A 23,879-nucleotide genomic window follows, 5' to 3' on the forward strand; every position below is an offset into this window, starting at 1 on the left:
TCATATTATATGCTCTTAACCAAAAAAAAAAATTTGTTTTTATGTAACCTTTCATATTTTGATATTTCCTTCGCCTACCTCAAGAGATATACACTATTCCATCTCAAAAAGCTAAATTCAAAATTTACCTGAATTTCTGAAGATTTTATAAATCAAAGTTTGAGTCTTTTGTGGATCTATGTTGTTTTCTAGTTATAGATGAATTGTCTAGGCATTAATATTATATCTAGTCATGTCAAAAAAAGCATTCGAGAATTCACTCACGAAAATTTTGACGATCAATAATTTACTTCCACTGTCATAATTCATAACACATTTGACCAGAGTCAAATTGCAAAAAAAAATGCCCCATCATTTCTCGAATAGTGACTAGCAGAATCTTACCCGGTCTATTTTTTTATATACTAATCTCTTAAGGCTTGCTTAGTTGTATTAGTATATATGCTGGTTTTCATTTTTACTCCAATGTCGCAACACTGGTCTCGAATTGAATGTTAGATTACTTTACTTCACTGTATGAAGCCATCTATAACTCTTCCAATTGAGCTAACTCAACTGGATTATAATCAACATCTGGTTCACATTAGTAGAAATTTCTACTACTTAACACAAAATTAGCTTTCATCATCTGAAATAAACATGTTTTCAAATTAACTGTGACTTATGTGAATATTTGAAAATAACTGTGGAGCAATATTTGTCGACAAAAAAAAACGGTGGAGCAAAATTTGTCAGAATAAGACAGGTACCCAATGCGCAGTTATTTTCAAATTGTTTTTCGACAACACTTCTTTCGAAGTAAAAAAGGACGTTGTCTTATTTTCTTTTTCGAATACATTTATTTCGTAAAAAAAACTGTTTTTATTTTTCTTTCAAATTCATAATATGACTTCAAACAGTAGATTATAAAAGTACTGAACATACAATTAAGAATTACGCATGTTACTAACTAGGGAAACACTAATGATTATCAATAGATATGAACAAATTACAACAAAAAAAACAGTCTAATGTGAGAAAAAAAAATATAGAATGACTCTCAGATAAGAAAAAAAAAAAGTAGAATATGACTACATGTTCAATCGAAATCGTTGATGATGAATAAAGTGGCAAGTTTATCTATATACCAGATTGGTAATTTTCGATGGGTACTTACTTAGGAATTAAATTATTCTTTTTAGTTTGTAGTATGTTTTTATTTCAATTTATGGTTTGATTTCTATCATCTTTAAACCTAGTATCATTTTTTGGGGATTAAAGCACCTTCTATTAATTTATATTTTATCTTTGTTTAATTCCGATTTCAAGTTATGTACATAATTCCTATACAGCATGCGTCTGCTGACATACTTACGTAAATACTACAAATGATGCATATGTCTTAAGAAGGTAAAGTGGTAATAAATTAACATCATAATCATATACATATTTTTAGGTGCCGTTGACTGTGTAGAATGGTAAAGTCAATGGGTCATAGTTTATTACTTCGGATCTTCTTAGTAAAGCTTTACATACACATGCTAATGGATCCTTTTCTTCGGTGCGATATACTATGCGATTGCAATTTACAAGAAATTAGATTTCCCGTAAATCATTAACTATATATCAATTATCAAATCTTATTTAAAAATCTGAAAGAAAAAACATTATGGCTTCCATTAGTCGACAAGAATAAAATTAAGGGTTCCAAGCCAAAAAACTGCATAAGGAAAATCAAATAAACTATAAGTCTATAACGGGTATCCAGAAGATTAATAATTTACAGAAATTACTAAAAAAAATATTGGTCAAAAAGTTTTTAAATATTAAGATTCAAATTATACAAATTAATTTAGAGAAAATGACTAAATGTTTTCTTAAAAAATCTAGTTCACCGTGTAAGTTTAAGAAAAAGAAAAAATAGACTCCATATATTTCAGTCTCCCTTAAACTTTTTTCTCTAAATGGATCATATCATCGAAGTAAGTTTCGATGTGTTGCGTTGAGTCATTAAAACGCTAACACCATTTTCTTGCCAAAAATGAAGTTAAGTCTTTTGATTAATTGTTTCGTTTTAGGAAGTATTGTATTAAAATTCTAAGACAGAAGTTGATAATGTACTATGATCGAGGTGAATATAACACTGTATTTTTGAATCTGGCAAAAAGCCTAAATCATAGTTGGAACGTGGAGTAAGGAAATAATAGACTTCATAGGCCTTTCGAGATCCCTCGAGCCTAGGATTCTTCTTTCTGCGCCTTTAATCTCTTCCCACTTGCTTTTTAATCTCCGTTAATCATATTTAAACATTAGCTAACATGAAATTAGATCATCAAGTGTGTACTACACCCGCTTCTGATTTCCTACTTAACTAATTAATCGAACCATCACATCAAAACAATATACTATGCACGCGCATGTAGAAATATATAATGGTCCTGCTTATTTTAAATGAATTTTTGAAGTTTGCATCTTTTCAATAACAGCGATTGATGTAACGGAACTAGATTTTGTATTTTTCAATATCTGTTGTCCTAATTTTTATAATATAGGGATACAAAACGCAAACTGCATAGTGAACGGCACCCACCCTGAGAGCGGAGCCAGAAAATTTTCACATTAAACTCTAATAAATTACACTAATTTTTAAAAATCATTGGAGTCATACGCCCCCTTCTTCAACAATGTGGCTCCGCCACTGCCCACCCTGATGTTATGGGATCGATCGAATATGAAAGTTTTATCTAACACTAGAATTATAAGTAACTGGATCATAAACTAGTTAATCTATAAATGGAGGTGAGTTAAAGATTTTGAAGCTAAACTCAATCATGTTAAGTCGTCGGAAGATGACAAAAAAAAGTCGTAGGAATAGTGGAACTCGAGTTCAAATCTTGCTAACGACGTCTAGATACACTAGAAGTTTATTAGGATCTTTAAACATGTTCTAAGTGATTTACCAAGGAAATAAACCATAAGTTCATAAACTCAATAATCATGCCCAAATTCCATCTCATATTCCAAAATCGTAAGTCTCGTTGAATATTTTTGTTTTGCTTTCTTTTAGTTATGTTTAACTAACAAAGAAAGTATAGGTTTTGCTTTCTTTTAGTTATGTTTAATTAACAAAGAAAGTATAGGTTTTTAGATCATGTATATTTGATTCATGAGCATATATCTGATATAGTCATATAGACATGGTCTAAATCATCTATATTTCAGACAATAGTATAAAATCCAAATTGACTACTAAATTAATTTTCTCACCTTATTTCTGTCAAGGTGGCTTAAACTCCATTCTTACTTGTGCATGTTGTAAGGGATATCAGGTTTACGAGCGAGACAAGAATCGTACAAAAGGCAACTAGACTTATAAATAATATATAATGTTAGTAAACAACGATTTTACCATTTTAAAGCACTCTTCGGAATTTTTCTATCCAAACAATTGGAAAAGGAAAACAGTTTCGATCATTATAAATGTCTAAACAAATCAGTTTAGTTTGTTAGTATATAGAATCATTCTGAGTCACCATTCAAAGTATTATTCGACTTCGCTTGTTCTAATCGTTATGTTTTTTCTTGTTTCACATGGTAGCTAAATGGTTTAATGATTCCATTATGTGATTAGGGAATATATATGATACTAATCCTTCCCCTGCTAGCTATTTCAATGATAGTTAGTTATTGTAGACATTTAAATGGACTATGTTAATTACATGCTACCAAGATCAGTCTGGACTTATAGTTTGAGGTCACAATTATTAGATAAAAATAGTGTAAGTTACGTATGGATGTTATTAATTATTGCGTGGACGGCGAACCAGACACAACGGTGCAAAAGGACAAATGATTCGAGTTATGTTTATATTTTGGATAACTATTAAATAAAACAATCTTAATGGGAGCTATAAGATCTGAGAAATGAGAATCCGAGGAAGATGATTACATGTAAAATAATAGAGGGGAAATCAAATTAGTTTTGGTAAAATAAAATTAAAATAAAAAAGGGAACAAGCTAGAGAATAAGGCAACCAGTATTGGTTTCACATGTTTGTGTCGACAAGGCCACACCCCGTAAACGGCTTGCTTGGCGTTTTTTGTCTTTGCATGCATCTAATCCACTCCACTAGATTTTTTTCCTTCCATTTATTATTTTGTTTTTTATTTTGAATAATTATAACAAATGACCAACTTTAAACTCGTATTTGCAAAAATAACCATACACTATTTGAGTAACTGTTCAATTTTTTTTAATACCAATACACCCTTACACTTCTCATTTCATGTCTATAATATCTCTTTTTCTTTCTCCTTTATCTTTCTTCTTTCTCTTTCCTTCGTTTGTATATTCTTATGCCTCTTATGTAAATTTTTTCACTTTCATCTTCTCCATCGTTCATCTCTCTATTTAGTTTCTCTTATATTTTTTTTACATTCATCTTCAAGATTGTATGCTCAAAAAAATATTTCTAACAATATGAAATCACCATCACAATATCTGATTATTGGAAAGTCAGATCTAAAGTTAAATTGATATGATCAAAGCTGGATAAAATTTCACCTCTGATCTGAACTTTCAATAAAAAACTAACATTGATTTGATTTCTTTGTAAGTAAAAACAACTTCGTATTCAATTGCTAGAACAAACAATGATCCTATTAGATTGATGGTAACATATATATTAGTGTGTATCTATCTGAATTACTCTTATAATTCTATTGTTAGACTGCTAACAATACATATAGATTGTTATATGTATTTGTAGCGCACTAATTACCAAAATAACACCTGTAACAATATAGATAATTCATTATTGTTATCAATCTATCATATTTTTACCTAGTTAATTATAAGATTAGACGTTAATTTATATGTAACGTACCTAAGTATATCAATAACATCTTTAATCATCTATATAATTCATTATTGTTATCAATCTAACATATTTTTTACCTAGTAAATTGTAATGTTAGACGTTAATTTATATGTAATGTGTTGAGTATATCAATAATATCTTTAATCATCTACATAACTCATTATTGTTATCAATCTAACATTATATTTATCATGTAAAACATAATGTTATTTCTAAATTTATATGTTTATATATGATATAATAACTGTTAATCTATAACAAAATATGTAACTTGTTATTATAATGTATATAGTACGTTAAGGGGAAAAAATTTGTGTGGCTGTAATTTCTTACTCTATAAATTCTCATAGCCACCATATAAGTACACAGTGAAAGATGTCAGACGCTTTTTTGCAAGTTGAGGGAAAATATCAAAGGGGCAACATTGTCTTTACTGCTAATCATGTGCACAATATATTTTGTTTTAGGTGGACCCTTGGTTATTCTGCTAAATTCCATTTTCATTTGGTTTATTCAGCTAATTGACTTTTTTGTTTTTCAGTTATACGTGTTTTGAATCCGAAAATTTATAATAAAATTCAAAAAAAAGTTAAAGAGATCGAATATGGGTTATTGTACCTATAGTATTCGGAAAGGAATGTGCTAGAATTAGTTCCTTTAAAAAATGTATTATTTGATAGAAAAAGGTTGTGTCGACCGTATAGTGATTAATTTGATTTTCAGTTATACGTCTTTTTTTTATAGCCAGAATAAGCAAAACTGGAGCATATTCAAAAGATTATCTTGATGATGAAAAACAAAGCACAACATAACACATAAAAAAGTAAGTTTATAGAAAAACGCATATAAAACGCTTGAAAATATATTATTTTAGATAAACTGAGTCACCCTTCACGTCTTTGCCACGAGCGTGGATATGGCAAGGCTGAGCATTTACCATGAGCCACACATTCTTAGGTCTTTAGAGTACAACACAACACATAAAAATAGAAAATATAAAAATTTCGAGAGAAACTCAAATAAAAGACTTGAAAACATATTATCTCTAGAATTCAAAGATATTAACACACAATCCTTAAAGAAATAACTCTTCTTTCTTGCTTAAGAAAATCACTCAAAACTTAAGCTTCTCACAAAACTCATAAGTGTTGCAACAATCCCTGCAACTCCTTATATAATAGTTTAGAAGAAAACTCCTAATTCTTCTAGAACTTGATCTTTAGATAACTCCTAAAGACAAATGGAAAACTTCCTTAAAACCATTAAGTATTTCCTAATTACTCTAGGAAATATTCTAAGTCTAACTTTATCTCTAAATTAACTTCAAGCTTATCCAACAATCTCCCCTTTAAGCTTGAAGTAATCTTTCTTCAAGACTTGCATTCCAATGAGATCCCTCATTTCTTTAAACTTGATTCTTCCTAAAGCTTTGGTTAAAATGTCAGCTCTTTGTTCATTGCTGGGAACATGTTCAACCTCAACTTGTCCATTCTCAACACACTCCCTTATGAAATGAAACCTTCTGTGAATGTGTTTGCTTCTTCCATGGAAAACAAGATTTTTAGTTAGTGCAATTGCAGATTGATTATCGATCTTAATGACGACTTTCCAATCGGCGAACAGGTGACTTCACTAAGTAGATCCTGCAACCATATTGCCTGTCTCGCTGCTTCAGTTCCTGCCATAAATTCAGCTTCACAAGATGATAAAGCAACTATTTCTTGTTTCTGTGAACACCAGCTAATCGGACTTTCTCCAAAGTAGAATATATGACCAGCTGTGCTTCTGCCATCGTCTGGATCAACATTGTGTGAGCTGTCGCTGTAGCCAACCAGTTTTGGTACGTCTGACCTTGAGCATCTAAATTCTAGACCGAGTTCAGCAGTTCCTCGTAAGTACCTTAGACAGTGTTTCATCGCAGCTCCATGAGACTCTCGCGGATCCTGCATATAACGACTTAGAACTCCAACTGCAAAGGATAGATCCGGTCTAGTGTGTATCAGATAGCGAAGACATCCAACGTTTTTCCTGTATTTTGTGGCATCAATCTCCTTTTCTTCGATAGATTTAGATAGTTGTAACCCATTCTCCATTGGTGTATGAGTTGAGTTACAACTTTCCATTCCAGACTCCCAAGATTTTAAGGGCATAACGTTTTTGATTCAATGTTATTCCTCCCTTGTACTGATGTACTTCAATTCCCAAATAGTATGTTAATGGACCAAGATCACTCATGTCGAATTTTGATGCCATTCTCTCTTTAAATTCGTTAATGATGCTCCTTGTAGTTCCTGTTACAAAGAGATCATCCACGTAAACTGCTATTAGGAGAAGATGTTCTCCTACTCTTTTTCGATAGACCGATGGCTCCTTTGAACACTTTTCGAACTGTAGTTGAACAAGTATCTGGTTCAGTTTGTTGTTCCATGCCCTTGGTGCTTGTTTTAAGCCGTACAAGGCTTTATGAAGTTTGTACACTTTTCCTTCGCTTCCCTTAATTTCAAACCCTTTCTGGCTGTGATACGAAAACAGTTTCCTTTAACTCTCCATGTAGGAACGCTGTTTTAACGTCGAGATGGTGTATCTCCCATTCTCTAGAAGCCGCTAGACTGATAAGAAGTCTCACTGTCTCAAGTCGAGCTACTGGAGCAAAAACCTCCTCAAAGTCAACCCCATATCGCTGTACGTACCCTTTTGCAACGAGACGAGCTTTGTGTTTGTTGATGGTTCCATCGGAGTTTCGTTTGAGTTTGAATACCCACTTCAGACCAATCGCTTTTGCTCCCGGTGGTAGATCTACAAGACTCCAAGTCTGATTTTTCTTAATTGAACTGATTTCGTCTTCACAAGCCATCGTCCATTCTTTCGATTCACTTGCCTCTATGAAGTTTCTTGGTTCATCGTTGAGACACAAAAGTAACCTTTCACCCTCTTCTTCTGCAAAACAGACGAAATCCTCTAAATATTTGGGTTTAGTGGTTTCCCTTTGTGACCTTCTTAGAACCGGTGAAAGATGGTGAGCTGATGGTGAATCGGTACCACCATCTTCGTTTTCATGAGAAGCTTCGATATCACCATTATCGATTTCTGTATCCCCTTCGAAATCCTCTGTTCCATGTTCCTGCTCTGTTTCAAGATGCTCTGTTTCGATGCCATGATTCTCAAATTCTCCAAGTTTTATTTGAAAACTTTCATCTTGTTGTTGACGAATCTTGCCAGAGTTCCAGTTCCAGCTTTTCCCTTCGTCAAAAATAACATCTCGACTAACCACTATCTTCCGTGTTTGAGGATCCATCAACCTATATGCTTTTGAACCAGGTTTTGTCCCAAGATAAACAAGCTTTCTTGATCGATCTTCCAGCTTTTTTAAATGTGGGCTTTCTATCTTTGCGTAAGCAATACATCCGAATATCCTGAGATGATTGATGTTTGGCTTTTTGTTTCGATAGCTTTCATACGGAGTCTTGTCTTTTACCGATCTCGTAGCTACTCGATTCAAGAGATAGGTGGTATGTCTTATCGCCTCCCCCCATAAGTAATTTGGCATTTTCATATGCTTCAAGATTATTCTTGCCATACCCATCATCGTTCTATTACGTCTCTCCACCACACCGTTCTGCTGTGGGGTGTAAGGAGCTGTAAGATGTCGTTTTACTCCATGTAATTGGCAGAAGTCATTGAATTCTTGTGAAACAAATTCTCCTCCTCTATCTGTTCTGAAAGTCTGCAGTTTTGTTCCGGTTTCTTGTTCTGCTAGACTCTTGAACCTTTTAAACTTTTCGAAAGCATCTCCCTTCTCCTTAAGCAAGATGGTCCACATGTATCGTGAATGGTCGTCAATGAGTACAAAGATGTACCTGTTCTCTGCTGCTGTATTCAGCGTTATAGGTCCACATAGGTCACTATGCACAAGCTCCAGTTTCTTGCTTGCTCGGAATGCAGTAGCTTGGGGAAAAACCTTCCTTGTTTGTTTCCCAAGCAAACACGAGTTACAAACTCCTTTTTCGATGTCTACTTGTGGAATTCCCTCTACAAGTTCTCTTTGTATCATGTTTTTGATACTAGCCATGTTTACATGTCCTAACCTGGCATGCCATTTATTTGATTCACTCATTGCAGTTAGCTGTAGACACACATCATCTGCTATTTCCATTTGAACTTTGTAGAGCCGATTTTGAGATCTGATCGCTTTTACAAGTAGTTTGCCATCGTTTTCGTGCATTGTCAAGTAGTCTCCCTTCATTCTTATATCGCACCCTGATTCAGTTGCTTGACCAAGGCTGATTATATTTGACTTTAGATCTGGAATGAAGTAGACATTCTTTATTACTCTTGCATTGCCGTTTCTGTCTAAGAATGATATCGATCCTTTCCCTTTGATATCAATCCGTGAATCGTCTCCAAAACGAACTTTTCCAGTAACCGAGTTGTCGATATTTGTAAAGTACCTCCTGTCTCCGGTCATATGATTGCTTGCACCATTATCGAGATACCATGTATATTCGTTTTTTGTGTTAGTCTCATAATCGCTGGAGTACAATTCTCTCATTCAAATATACTACTTCTTGCATCAATAGCTCATCTGCACCTTCGGTGTCTTCTTTTGTTGTTTCTTGTGCTTCTTGCAGTTTTAGCAACCGATCAGAACAGCTAGATGCGTAGTGGCCCTGTTTATCACAGCGATAACAGGTAATCTTCGACAGATCAACATTCCTTGTTGAATCTCCTTTGTCTCCATTGAAACGTCCTCGTCCTCTTCCTCTAGAGTAAACGGCCACCACGTCCTCTGCCTCTGTTTTCACCATTAAAACCTCGATTTTGAGACTCCGTACTTCGATTTTGAGACTATGTGTTTGTCCACATTAGCTTTGTCTGATCATCTTGAGTAGTTTCTTCCTCTGTTTCAGAGATTCGTTCTTCATATGCTTTCATTCTCCCAACGATATCCTCAAAAGTTGTGGTATTAAGATCTAATACTTGCTCGAGAGATGCAACGATATGTATGTATTTCTTTCTTGGAAGACTTGTAAGAAATTTTTGACTAATTTTGATTCCTCGATGGTTACTCCCAGAGCAGCAGATTTTGACGAAACCTCAGATAATTTACCCGAGAATTCGTCAACGTTTTCTGTGTCTTTCATCTTGAGGCGTTCAAAATCAGCCATGAGAGTCTGCAATCTTGCTTCTTTAACCCTATCTGCTCCCATATATTTCGATTTTATGGCCTCCCATACCTTCCTTGCAGTCTCTAAGCTTCCGATTTGCAGGGTAAGAGCCTCCGGTATGGATTGAAACAACAAAGCCATTGCCATGTCATTCTTTCCTTCATATGTGGTTTCGGTTTCTATGGCTTCCCAAACTTTGTGAACTCTGAGACATACTCTCATTCTCATTGCCCAAACAGTATAATTTGTTGCAGTGAGCATCGGACACTGGATAGAAGAAGATCCTCCTCCTTCTTTTAAGTTTGTAGTCGCTGGTACCAAATCACCCATGATGTCTGGTTTTATGATTCTCGTCTATGAACTCTAGGTATTGCTCTGATACCAATTCTAGAATTCAAAGATATTAACACACAATCCTTAAAGAAATAACTCTTCTTTCTTGCTTAAGAAAATCACTCAAAACTTAAGCTTCTCACAAAACTCATAAGTGTTGCAACAATCCCTGCAACTCCTTATATAATAGTTTAGAAGAAAACTCCTAATTCTTCTAGAACTTGATATTTAGATAACTCCTAAAGACAAATGGAAAACTTCCTTAAAACCATTAAGTATTTCCTAATTACTCTAGGAAATATTCTAAGTCTAACTTTATCTCTAAATTAACTTCAAGCTTATCCAACATTATCTTAGATCAACTGAGTCAGCCTTCAAAATCACACATTCTTGGATCTTCAGAGTCACCCTTGTCTAGTTTAGAAGGGACTTCTTTTCAATAACATTTATAACATGTTCACCCAAAGTCTGAATTATATGTGCAAAATCACTATCTTTAGTGATGGTTAGGATGGTGTTTCTTTTGTCCTCAAGAGCTCTCATATAGATTTTTTTTACTGCATACATGTCGGTTTTATTTGTCTTTCTCATAGCTTTTTCTTCAGAGATGTTAGAATTAGAGGTAACACTGACTAGACAATCTAATTCTGCTATAATATCGCACTTCATATTATTTTGTTGAAAGCTTTGAAGTGTGATATCACCTGCAGCCCTTCTAACCACACTAGTTTTGGGCCTATGTTATGGTCCAAAAGGTCAGAAACTCAACAATGCGATACTTGGAAATTTTACCCGTTAGAAAAGCTTGGATGAGGACTCGTACGTTCGTAAGATTTTCTCTTTATCTATCCAAACATTATCGTTATCCTAAACAACAATGACTGAAATTGTGTTGTTTAGGACAGTAGAGAAACTCAGAGCTATTGAAGAGTTCATTCTCGCAACTGTATTAGGATCAGCCCAGTTAATCGTTGGTTCCGAAAATTTACTGTGAAACCACAACTTGATTCCTCGCTGTTTCGCACAGAAAAATTACTGTGGACCCACAACTTGCTGCGAAATTATAACTTGCAGTTATACCTCTTTTGAATTCGAAAAATGAATGAGATAACAGCTACAACGAACCGAGTATGGGTTATTGTGCCTACTGTTTTTGGATGGGGGATGTGATAGAAATTAAAATTAGTGCCTTCAAAAAATTTGTATTATTTCCAAGCGTGAATAGTAATAAAGCGATTTACAAAAATGTTTGCTTACAATAAATTGTATTTAATTAATCCAAATTTCTGTTGCACATGCATGACTTACGCCGCTAGGGACTCCGACTAGTGTCACTACGATTTCTTGATTTTTTTGAAGGATTCCACAAAGGTATATATTTTGTTCAGCTTCAAAACAAAGAGAACAAGTGTTGTTTTGGGTCCTCGAGCACATGTAAGTATTTGTATGTAATTTTCTTCCTAGAATACTTGTTTTTTTTCTTTAACTTGTTTTTTTTTTTGAAATAGATATATATTTTTTTCTTTAACTTGTCGTTTAAGGTTTTGTTAAATTTACATGTAGTGCTATGGTTGACTTGTTAATAAATTAGTAATAGATTGCTAACAAAGGGTTATAAATTTATTAACAATTAATAATATTTTTATGCGCAGCTTTATATATAGTTGCTTTGATTTTTTTTCCGTGATATATGTGTTTTGACGTAAAATCAAAATATATATATAAAAAAAATTAAGATAGATTGAAACTTACAAAAAAAAAAGGAAGGCTACGATTGTTAATGTATTAAAGTTTTATGAATCTACCAAACTTTTCTTTCTAGAAAACAAGTTTATGTTTAGGGAAACAAAAATTAGCCTAAAAGTGAAAAAGAGTTCAGCCTGAACACAACAATATACTTCCAAAAATGTTTTTAAAAGTTGATTATAAACAATGATTTAAGTCTTTATTTTTGTTCTAGACTTCTAGTAGTTGCAATAGTTTCGATTCCGAAGTACTATTATTTATTTATAGTTAAAGGGTTATTTTAGTTATGAAAAAAATTCAATTACCTGAAGGTGATTGAATGTAATACTAATAAGAGTAATTTCGAAATAAAATGGTAATCCTAAGATAGAAAAAAAAAAACATTTCATTTTATAAACTTGTCAAAATATTTTTAAAAGAATGCACTTTTGTTTTGCCTGAAGACGATCATTTTAAATACTTTCCAAAATACGTAAAAATGAGCGTTGTGTTTGAGTTTACATGTTATATACATATCATTCATCTTTTTTTCTTTTTGGGTCAAAATACATACCATTCATCATTTGTATATTTTAAATAGAAATTGCAGAGAAAAATTCCTGGCCTAAATCATACTAGGGAAAAAGTATATGTCTTTTTACTACATAAAACTTTAAAAGGCTAGAACTTTTGCAAAAATGACGAGAACTTCCAAAATTTGTAAACAAAATTGACTATCATAAAAATTGCACTATTTTGAATTTGTTATTGTGGGCCTTAATGTCGGAATAAGTCACAAAGCAGCCCAATGAGTCTCAAAACCCATCATCATACTAAATTACTAAGCTCACGACTGACGTGGCTTATTTGTGACTTTTGAAGTTCCACCAACTATTTTTTCGGGTTAAATAAAAACACTTAAAGAAATTAGTCACTCCTTTTTTTCCGTCCATAATCCCAAGAGAATGGATCACGACGCGTTGGATAATTCAAGGGCGATTATCTTGCCACGTGTAAGATGTTGGTCTACATCTTCCAATCAACGGCCAAGTTTTGGTTAAGTTGTAGCCAATTAGACTCGCCTGATTAGCCCTTTTGATATTTCTTACTATACCAGCAATCTCTCACACAACCAACTTCAGCGACAAGATAACAACTTCTGACGATCGGATAAAATGGCGGAGAAGAGCTTCAAGTACATCATCCTCGGCGGCGGCGTCTCAGCCGTGAGTATTTCTCATTCTTAAGTCTATGGATTTCCGTTTCTCAGCCATTACTTTCAATTTCGGAAGAGCTTGATTCGATTGTGTGTAAGCCACAATTCTCGTAGCTGTTTTTGGGTCCGGTGTTCGTTTATTTTGTATAGATTTGATTCGCAAGTTTAAACGTCCGATCGTTGAATGATTTGATTTGATCGTTGAGGTAATATTACAATCGTGACTTGATTTTGAAATCGAACAATCGTATGTCGATTGATCCATTTCCGAGGTAAAACATGGATTTATTCGAGCTTCGCCTTTTTTCTTCTGGAGAATTGTTGTTATTCTGAATAGATTCCTCTCTTTGTTCCTTTCCGCTGCATGAATTCACCTGTAAAACGTTTCGTGTTTTCACTGCTATATGAGATGAGTTTGCATCTGCAAAATCACATACAAATGATTAAAAGCTAGCTTACTATCCTCATGCCTCTCTTTAGTTTCTACAGTTATTTCTTGGTTTTAGCTCAGATCAATCGTAAGTACATATATACTTACATAGTCATTATAGGTAGTTCCTATTACACTTGCCAAAGAAACAACTGAGTACAGAAGCAAATTCAACTCTGACTTTGAGTTTTCTTGTCTCCTTTTCACCATTTTTATGTATAGGGATACGCAGCTAAGGAGTTTGCCAGTCAAGGTGTTAAACCAGGTGAATTGGCAGTTATCTCCAAAGAGGCGGTAAGCCTTCTCTCGATTTGGCAAACTATTATTATGCAGTGTGTCTTGTAACCTATGATCCTTATTTACTCAATATTGTGCTTAGGTGGCTCCATACGAACGTCCTGCACTTAGCAAGGGGTATTTGTTTCCTGAAGGTAAGACAATTTTCTGGTTTACTTAGCAAACAACAATGGCTTTGGGTTATGCTTTTTCGTTTCGAGAAAATAATACGGTCATCTTTCTGTCTGCAGGGGCTGCTAGACTTCCAGGTTTCCATTGCTGTGTTGGTAGCGGTGGAGAAAAACTGCTCCCTGAATCGTACAAACAGAAAGGTAATGAACGCTCTGCACACCACCATGATCAATCCCTTGCTCATCTGCGTAGTCCCACTAATCAATAATATTTATATTATCCCACGGTATTATTATCCAGCACTACATTGCTCCTCTGCAAGCTTAAATTATTTTGCTATAGGAACTAAGTTCGTGCTCTGATTTTTGTAATTCTTTGTGTTTGCAGGAATTGAGTTGATACTTAGCACAGAAATTGTAAAAGCAGATCTTTCTGCCAAGAGTCTTGTCAGTGCAGCCGGGGATGTCTTCAAGTATCAGACTCTCATAATCGCAACTGGTTCTACTGTAAAGACGAAATATCCTTTCATTTCTCGCATCAGCAAGCTTCTTATATTCCCTGATGAGAAGAAAGTAACTCTTTTCATTTCTTTGCAGGTTCTCAGATTGACTGATTTTGGTGTAAAAGGCGCAGACTCTAAGAATATCCTCTATCTGAGGGAGATTGATGATGCCGACAATTTGGTTGAAGCAATTAAAGCAAAGAAAGGCGGAAAGGCTGTGGTCGTTGGTGGAGGCTACATTGGTCTTGAGCTTAGTGCAGCTTTGAGGATCAACAATTTTGATGTCACTATGGTTTTCCCTGAACCTTGGTGCAGTAAGTTGATTCATAGTTTTTCGCAATTCAGTTATTAATTTATTTATTACTTAGTTACTCATAATAAAAAAACAACCTTCACTCAGTGCCTAGGCTTTTCACCGCCGATATTGCTGCTTTCTATGAGACTTATTACACAAACAAGGGAGTGAAGATCATTAAAGGAACAGTGGCATCTGGTTTCACCGCTCATTCCAATGGAGAGGTAAACCAAATAACGCGAAACGGAGGTTTCACTTTTGACTATTTCTTGTTTTACAGAAGTTAAACTCAATTTTTGTTATAAATGTTTTGGATTTAAAATAGTAAAACCAATCGTCTATTGGTTTATATGAACACCCTGAAGTAATTAGATGTGCCAATTGTCTCGGTGCAAATGTCTTACTTGTTCTTCTCCTCCAGGTGAAGGAAGTACAACTCAAGGATGGAAGGTCATTAGAAGCCGACATTGTGATAGTTGGTGTTGGTGCAAAACCATTGACATCCTTATTCAAGGGACAGGTTGAAGAAGACAAAGGTGGAATTAAGGTATCTAACTGCTTTGTGTGCGTCCTCTTCTTGTTCTCCCGTACCATTCTGATTTGGATCTCTTAAAACAATTAACCCTTTCATGCAGACCGACGCATTCTTCAAAACAAGTGTTCCTGATGTTTACGCTGTTGGTGACGTTGCCACTTTCCCCATGAAAATGTACGGAGACGTGAGAAGGGTCGAGCATGTTGACCATTCTCGCAAATCCGCAGAGCAAGCTGTTAAGGTAAATGATGAAATACAATTAAGGATAATACTTATTTTAAATTGCCAAATTACCGCGTTTGCATCTGCAATTACATATGAAATCAAAGATTTCACAATCTTCAAAAGATAGAAGAACTTTGCGATTCATTTGGAGCAAAAAAAAAAAACCAAATGCAAACTCAAACAATCTAGGCATGAATCTTACTGAGTTATTTCTAAAGAATTGTTTATAAAACTTTGTATATGTGATACATTGTGGCAGGCGATAAAAGCGGCTGAGGGAGGCGGATCAGTGGAGGAATACGACTATCTCCCATTCTTCTACTCGCGGTCCTTTGACCTCTCGTGGCAGTTCTACGGAGACAACGTAGGAGACTCTGTCTTATTTGGAGACAGCAACCCATCAAACCCAAAACCATGTTTTGGAGCATACTGGATTCAAGGTGGTAAAGTGGTTGGAGCATTCATGGAAGGAGGTAGTGGTGATGAGAACAAAGCCTTGGCTAAAGTCGCCAAAACTCGACCTGTTGCAGAGAGTTTGGACGAGCTGACCAAACAAGGCATTTCCTTCGCTGCTAAGATCTAAGAGAGAGATTGTGAGAGATAGAGAACACCAACGCACTCACCTTTTCTATTCCATGTTACAATAAGGTTACATGTTTAGCAGTGCATTTGAAGCTACGTTTCCTGAAATAAGTTGTGTGTTTGTATTTGCCTCTCTAAACTCCATAAAAGTCTGTAACAGAGGAAATCTGAACCACATTCACATTTTTTAGATTTATGTATTGGGGTTTGACTGGATTTCAGTATTTGTGTAGTTTTCAAATCATTTTTAACAGTCTTTTCTCATTTTGTTGATGTTTTATAAATACCAGCATTTTGCTGATCTTAAAGTAACATGAGATTTTAATATTTTCTGATGATCTTCAAGTTTCGTAAGACACATCTTAGGTGTACAATGTTCCTACGTAAAAATATTTGGAATTACATGTTCTAACTTCTATGTAGTAATGTAGATTTGAAAATGTTTTAAATCTATCTTGCTGCTGAATATTTTTAGTGGAAATTACAGGCTCTTTTAAATGCAAAGAGTAAATTAATCCGGTTAAATTAACTTCTTAAACTTTGCCAACCAAAAACGAATTTTCAATTAGTTCAATGTGGTTGCAGAATTTTAGCTCTGTTTTAAGTTCAGCATCTTTCTATTTTTAGTCACCTAAATCCATCTTTCCAAATGCCCTCAGCCCACTCACCCCTAAAAACACAATTAGAAAGCAAATGGGCCTACATATTGAACGGCCCTTAAGTCGTCTTTTCATTGGACCTTTGCATCGTTCTATGTCCAGCACTCTGGTCGACTAGTTCCTCGAAATTATTTTCTTAAACTGATCCTATGCATTTTTTTTTTGTTAAAGGGTTTTTGATCCTATGCATTTAGTTTGACATATAGTTTCATCGATAACAGACTTTTTTCTTTGTGTATATCAGACTATCAGTATATATACTTAAATTTCTTTCCTAAAAGATATTTTGACACTGTCGTTTCTGTCAAGAAAATATTCTTGTAACTTAAGTGAAACAAAACAAGCAACTTAAAAAAAAAAGTCTTAAAAGATTCCCGCATAAAAATGTTAATTAACGATCAATAAAGAAGAGTAAAGCTCTAAGCCGTCTTTATGGACGAACATTCGTTCTCATTCGTATATTTTGTTGTTGTTAACCTCCTCATTCATATATTTATAAGACCAAAAAATCACTATAAATTATTCAACAAGACGTTCATGAAAAACAAAACAAAAAAAACTAATTTGTTTAACCTCATCGATTTTTCATTTCTAAATGAATTGTTACATACTATTATTTTATGTTTCGTCTTATTTTTAATGTTGGAGTTTGAACACAACTTTTTGATTTGTGAATGGAGCTGTGAGATATATACAATACAGTTTTCATTTTGCTTTGTTCTCAGTTTTCCTAATTCAAGACTGGACAGAAATTTAGGGTTTTTTCTTTGTTATGGTTTCTATTTTCATGGGATCTCATTTTTATAACAAAATGTGTTTTGGTTATCATTCTTCTGTTTAGTTTTACATTTTAATTTTGTAGTTGTTTGAACGAAACCTGATTGGACACTTATAAACGCTACCATCAAATTCATAGTTAGTGTTTAGAGTAATGAGAATTGTCATGACTATGGTTCACATGGGATGAGCCAAACCGTTATTAATTAGCATAATTAGAGATGTGATGCCTATTCATAAGTTTGTTGGTGGGGCAAAGTCTATTAAGTATGGAGGTCATATTGTTAGGTCTTAGCTTTAAATTCAAAGTAAATGGAAATAAATAGGACAGTTAAGCACAACCAAAAATAGTTTACCAGAATTTTTATTTAATATCTCTTTTGTAATAAATCGATCTATACTAAATTTGTGAGGAGGTGGTCGAATAAACTGATTTTACGTGTCTACGTTTTTCCCCTAAAAAGACAACAAATATGGTGGGACATTTATGGCTATAAGAATATTTAACGTCTCAGAACCTAATCCACTATTTAGAGTAGTTGTAAGTTTTTATTGTCAAATGTCACGTTTTTCACATTTGTTTAAAAAATTTTTGTATTCATCCAAACAATTTTTTTCAATGATTTTCAAATGATCGGAAATTCAAGATTTAAAACATGCATTTTTGAAAGTTTTACAGATTGTAGGTGCATTTAAAAAAAAATCGAGCATGATGCATATTCTGTTATGTACTACAAGCTCATTTATCTATTTGATGGGATTTAGGTAATCTATCAATTATAGATGATTGTTTATAGGATCGATGTTTAAATTATTTTAATTTTCTAATGAATATACTCGAGACTATTTTGGATGCGGAACTCATTAGTCTGCGCAAGGTCCACTGCAACTGCAAGACAACAATAAGTGTTTGCTAAATAACTCTAAACATTTTAATTAGAAGGATGCCCTGGTAATTTTGAGAAAATTTTCCAAAAGAAAAGAATGATCCTTTTGCTATCACATTCACATATGAATGAAAGATCTTTCGCTATCATCATTTCATAGTCGTTTTTTCATTGGAAAATTTTAGATGTGATATATTAAAACTATTTTCTCCAATAGCAACCACCAATCGAAGCCCCAATGTACCCTGTAGTCTTATAAACTAGTAGATTCTAGCATTTGAAAGCAACATCTTTATTTGCTGAGGAGCGTTTGTGGTAGAACACATGAATAAGGAGATGTATGCAAGAAAACGTTTTGAAGTTTTTTTGATAAACAAACGTTTTGAAGCTAAGACTGACTTGACATTAAAAGATATCGAAAACAATTAAAAACACACAATTTTTAGTAATATTTGGTATTTGAGATTAGTGAAATTCTCTCATATATGCATCTAGGATAAGCTTTGGAGATTATTTAATTTGGACGAGGATAAAATACATGATTATGCATTTCAATTATAGGTGAGCCGAAATATTGCAAAATTTAGAGCTTGAACTTTTTAACTTTTTAGAGATAGATAGAGAGTCTGCATGCTTGAGGAAACAATTATCTGCGTATTAAAACATGTCGCTGAGTAGATGTGAGTAAATACTAGAAACTGATCGGTATATCGAATCAATGATATGTCTTGACGACGGATTTATTCGATTGAATGAGTCGTTAAATATTACTTAAGTACTTTGAGATTTAGAGAAAAAAAAACCTTTCTCAAACGAAACAAAAAAAGTATTGTGGAAGTTTAATGTCTCTACGTTCTCGGTTTCTTACTAATTGTATGGCCTCACTGCGCATTCATCTATAAACATTTTAACTGAAACTAAATAATCATAACATTTTTTATAAACAGAAAACGTAAAGATACAAATATGCGGTTCATTGTTTTGATATGATTATTTATATATAATTTTTTCATCTAGCTTTAACAAAAAAAATTACTTACATATATCAACTTGCGCAGTTTATCATTTATTTTAGATATCAGTTTTAGTGTGGTATTACTAAATAATCTTATTCGTATTCAAAATAAGTTTAAAAGCTAATTGTCTTTCACGTGGGTCCTTTCTTCATGACTAACTGTAGGTTATTTAGTGCTTTTAAATTTTAAAAGTGATGTTAGGTTGGTCAATTTTATCAGCCCATTTTGTTGACCGTTCAGATTTGGTTTTGGAATGTGTTTTACTCAGTGTCCGTAATCCGTATATAGTTTAATTAGTTGAGCTAGCATTATGGGGTGCAACCCTGCAGAAAAAACATTTGATATATTATTATTATTATTATGTCTCATTTTTTTTACCATGAATGGAAACGCTTAAAATGCATAGTTTAGTAAATTGAATAATGTTTTTAGTTCTATTGTCAATACATCGTACATGCATAACATAGATCATGATTTGCTTTCATGAAAAAGCGCTCAAAATGCTTATAATTAAAACGGTGTAAAAAAATGTGAAAACATGATAGAGGTTATATGTATGAGCTATTTATGTATGAAAACATGATATATATTTTTCACAAAGGGGAAATGAATATAATGACTCATCAATAATCGTTTTATTTTATTTGATCTCGCCAGAACACATTTTTAGACTATTTTTGTAAATCAAATACACATTTAACACAATTTTAATAGGAATCACATGTATATTAGAAATAGATGAAAGAAAATTGAGTTTTGCAGGGTCAAATGTAAATTCAATTATTAATACTCCTTTTAGTTCTCTTGCGAGATGGAATGTCACAAACTTTCACAATATGACCCAACAAAACATATACGCCACTCTAGGAAATGATATTTAATTTGATCCAAAATTATTAAAGAAAAATGAATTAATTTTGAGAATAATATTGATACTATCTCACACGACTATAATAGAAAATAATAATATTGTAGAACTTATCCACCATTCAACAAGAAACGAGTAATATCTCCATTTTATTGACAGAGAGTCGACGACGCTTTATTCATCTCATGAAATTCAAGCTCGGACTAGCAGACAAAATTTTCAAGCTGTACACAGTGGAACAATTAGGTGGTCAGACAAATTATATCCATCAGTATAAATTATCTTTTAAGTTAGTATTATGCATTTGTCCTCGTGTTCTGCATATTGTTTCTTGGCAAACACATTTTTACAGAGAAAGTACTTCAGTGGGTGATCTAAATATCTAAAGAATCATGTATAACGTACGCAACGTATATCACTCTGACTATCACATTTAAGTCTTTTGATTTAGAGATGGTTTCGAAACATCATAAATTTAGGTATACTAATTATTGCTCCCTAAATGAATTGCTGGAAAGAACCTAACGCAAAACCAAAAAAAAAACAAGAAAAAGAAAGATAAAATACACCACCAACTATACAACTATTATAGGACTTTGGAGAAAGTGGCCATACACGTACACGAGTAAATCAATGTGAATCACATGCAAGCACGCAAACAGATTATAGAGAGAGTTGTTTGTGGTCGTACGAAGAAGTCAAACATAAGCAAGAAGTCCGATCACGTGCACCACATGCTTTTTCCGACTAATTTCTACGTTTCTTCTTCACTCTTCTACCAAACAATTATAAATTGTTATCTTTTTTCTGAATATCCTGCAATAATCGTGTATATTATATACATACATAACAAATACAATCCAAAACTTTTGTATCTTTCTAGACACAGTGGAAGAACGTAACAAAATAGCCCCATGCATGCTTCGTGTCGATTTCTTTTTTCTTTTTTTCTTAAAAAAGTTTCGTGTTGATGTCTATATATTAATATGTGAGGTAATCTAATACTCCACCACCACTTGGGATTTAGCAAAATTTACTATTGGTTATACCGGTTACGATATTATAGCACACCAAACTAATATTAAACTAGCAACCCAGATGAGGTATACCGACTATACAACGTACCACTACTACTTTGCATTTGAAAACGACGTCAAAACTACAACACTTAATTAATTAGTTTAGTATAAAAATTAGATATAGTTGAAGTTAACCGATGAAAAAAAAGTTAACAGATGAAGGGAATATATATTATCATTTCCCTCATTGATTATCTGGATTTTCTGTCGTGTATTAACCTAATGTTCTGGATTTGTTCCTACATACCGCTCATGTCAACGTATCAATGCAATACCTACGTACATTAACTAAATATTAATTTATCACCACTGACCGACAAAACAAAACTCTATCCGAACATTGAAACGTACTTGAAACCAACCAAAGTCAACTTAGCCAAATTCCCCTAAAAATTGAAGCAGGCTAAACCGTAGATTATAAAGAAAATAACAAAAGTATAAGAGGATAACTCCAGTCATGGTTACAGTCTATTCTTTTTGTTACAGTTTAATCTTTTTGTTTGACATATTTGTCCTTTTTGTATGAATGTTTCATGACATATATATGTACGTAATCCGCATGATGAATAGTATTATAGTACATCTCTAATATCCTCTCTATGTATATATGCAAATCAATATATGTGTACTAGATTTATGATATGAAATTTGAAAAAAGTTTGTTTTCAGCTAGACATTGTTTGGTATGTGTATTTATTTTGATAAATAAATGAAAAAGAGTTAATGATGATGTAATGGAAATGATATGGTGTAATTTATTTCGCTTTTTAGGTTCGATTTTTAGTAGATTTTTTAGGGTACATTTTAAACTAATTAATATGCTACTTAAAAACTATGTTTACCTTGAAAATTTAGTCGGGTTTTAGTCCATACTACCCATATTTAACAGAAAAAAAGAAAAGAAAATATGTCAATGTTAGATTAAACAATCACTGTATTTAAAGTTTTGTGATCAAGACAAGTCACTAAAAAATAAAATCTGTGAGTTGATGTCTCGTCTCGTATCGATCTCTCTTCCAAAAATCGTAAGCTCTTTTTTTTTTAGCATAGTGGTTTTTTTATTTTACTTTTGCAAGTCTTATTCCGATAGTAATGAATAATGGCACTATGAGTAATTGAGTATGAGTCTATGACAGTTGAAATTTTTGGTATTTCCATTTCCACGCGCGTGAGTGGAGTATATTTTACATGTTTGGTCCAGCCTTGTTCCGTCGATGAACAAAACCCTTACATTTATTTATAAAAGAAATTGTAAGAATTATTGTTCGGTGGGTCAGATTAGCGAAGGACGAGAAACCAGAAGAAAAAACCTAACGGAACCGAACATATATATTATGAAAATAGAGGATGCCATGAGAATACAGAAGAATAATATTATAATATAAGAAATTAAGTAAAGAAATTCTTATAGTTTTCTTTTCTATTTGATTCAAGCCTGGCATTGCATGGTTGTCTGATGCAATTCAGTATTCTAGATTCTTTTGGATAGCAACACCATTTCAATAAAATAAAATCATTTGGAAACCCACTAAATTAACAGAAAAAAAAGAAAACTGAACGAGGCTACTATATTCGGAAATATTCTATTCTACGAATCAGTAATATTCGATAATCATATGTTTTAATAGAATTGCTTTTTATGACTTGCGGAACTATATATTTTTTCATTACTTAAGCAGCATTATATACAAAATACAGAATAATGATCTTTCATTGACACAGTCACACGAGACAATGATCTTTTTTCTTCTTCTATCTCATTATTAATTTCCTAGTAGACAGCCAGACATGTGTATTCAGGTTATTCCCCTGTGTGTATATAGTGTGATACGAGTTAATTACGCATATATATAAATTTCACCTTTCGTTTCTTTTTTTGTTGTCCAACAACATATATTGTACCAGATTTAAATCTAGTCTATTTTAGAGTGTGACATAAGGGCATCATTATCCAGTTTCTTAACAATATTTTATTACTAAATATAGATTAAGAAACATTCTTAAGAAACTTAATAGTTTTAATGGTACATTGCTAAAACCGTATTGGGTTTTTTATAAAAAAATTTTTTTTTGAATAAATATGTTTTATTTATGACAAATATAATTATTTGATAACAACATTCATAACATTAACATAATTGATAGAAAAATTTGATTATTAAATAAAACATATAATTATTAAAAAAAACATAGGATAACTCAATTAATTGGATAATTTCCTCCAAAAGTTTGCCATATATGCTCAACTAAATCCAATTTCAATTGATGATGAATTTTGCTATCCCGTATTCTTAGACGAGCAGCCATCATATTAGGAA

General features: G+C 33.0%; 1 protein-coding gene across 1 annotated transcript; it reads left to right on the forward strand.

Annotated features, from left to right (window-relative positions):
- Window positions 1-13,157: 13,157 nt before the first annotated feature.
- On the forward strand, window positions 13,158-16,526 carry LOC18021689 (monodehydroascorbate reductase 1, peroxisomal). The gene is made up of 10 exons (XM_006403696.2): window positions 13,158-13,308; window positions 13,951-14,022; window positions 14,108-14,159; window positions 14,256-14,336; window positions 14,524-14,642; window positions 14,733-14,952; window positions 15,039-15,157; window positions 15,355-15,480; window positions 15,569-15,709; window positions 15,953-16,526. The coding sequence occupies exons 1-10, from the start codon at window positions 13,258-13,260 to the stop codon at window positions 16,274-16,276; spliced, it is 1,305 nt and encodes a 434-aa protein (XP_006403759.1). The 5' UTR covers window positions 13,158-13,257; the 3' UTR covers window positions 16,277-16,526.
- Window positions 16,527-23,879: the final 7,353 nt, after the last annotated feature.

Source organism: Eutrema salsugineum, unplaced genomic scaffold, assembly GCF_000478725.1.
Source record: "Eutrema salsugineum unplaced genomic scaffold, Eutsalg1_0 scaffold_16, whole genome shotgun sequence".
Taxonomy (NCBI): Eukaryota; Viridiplantae; Streptophyta; class Magnoliopsida; order Brassicales; family Brassicaceae; genus Eutrema; species Eutrema salsugineum.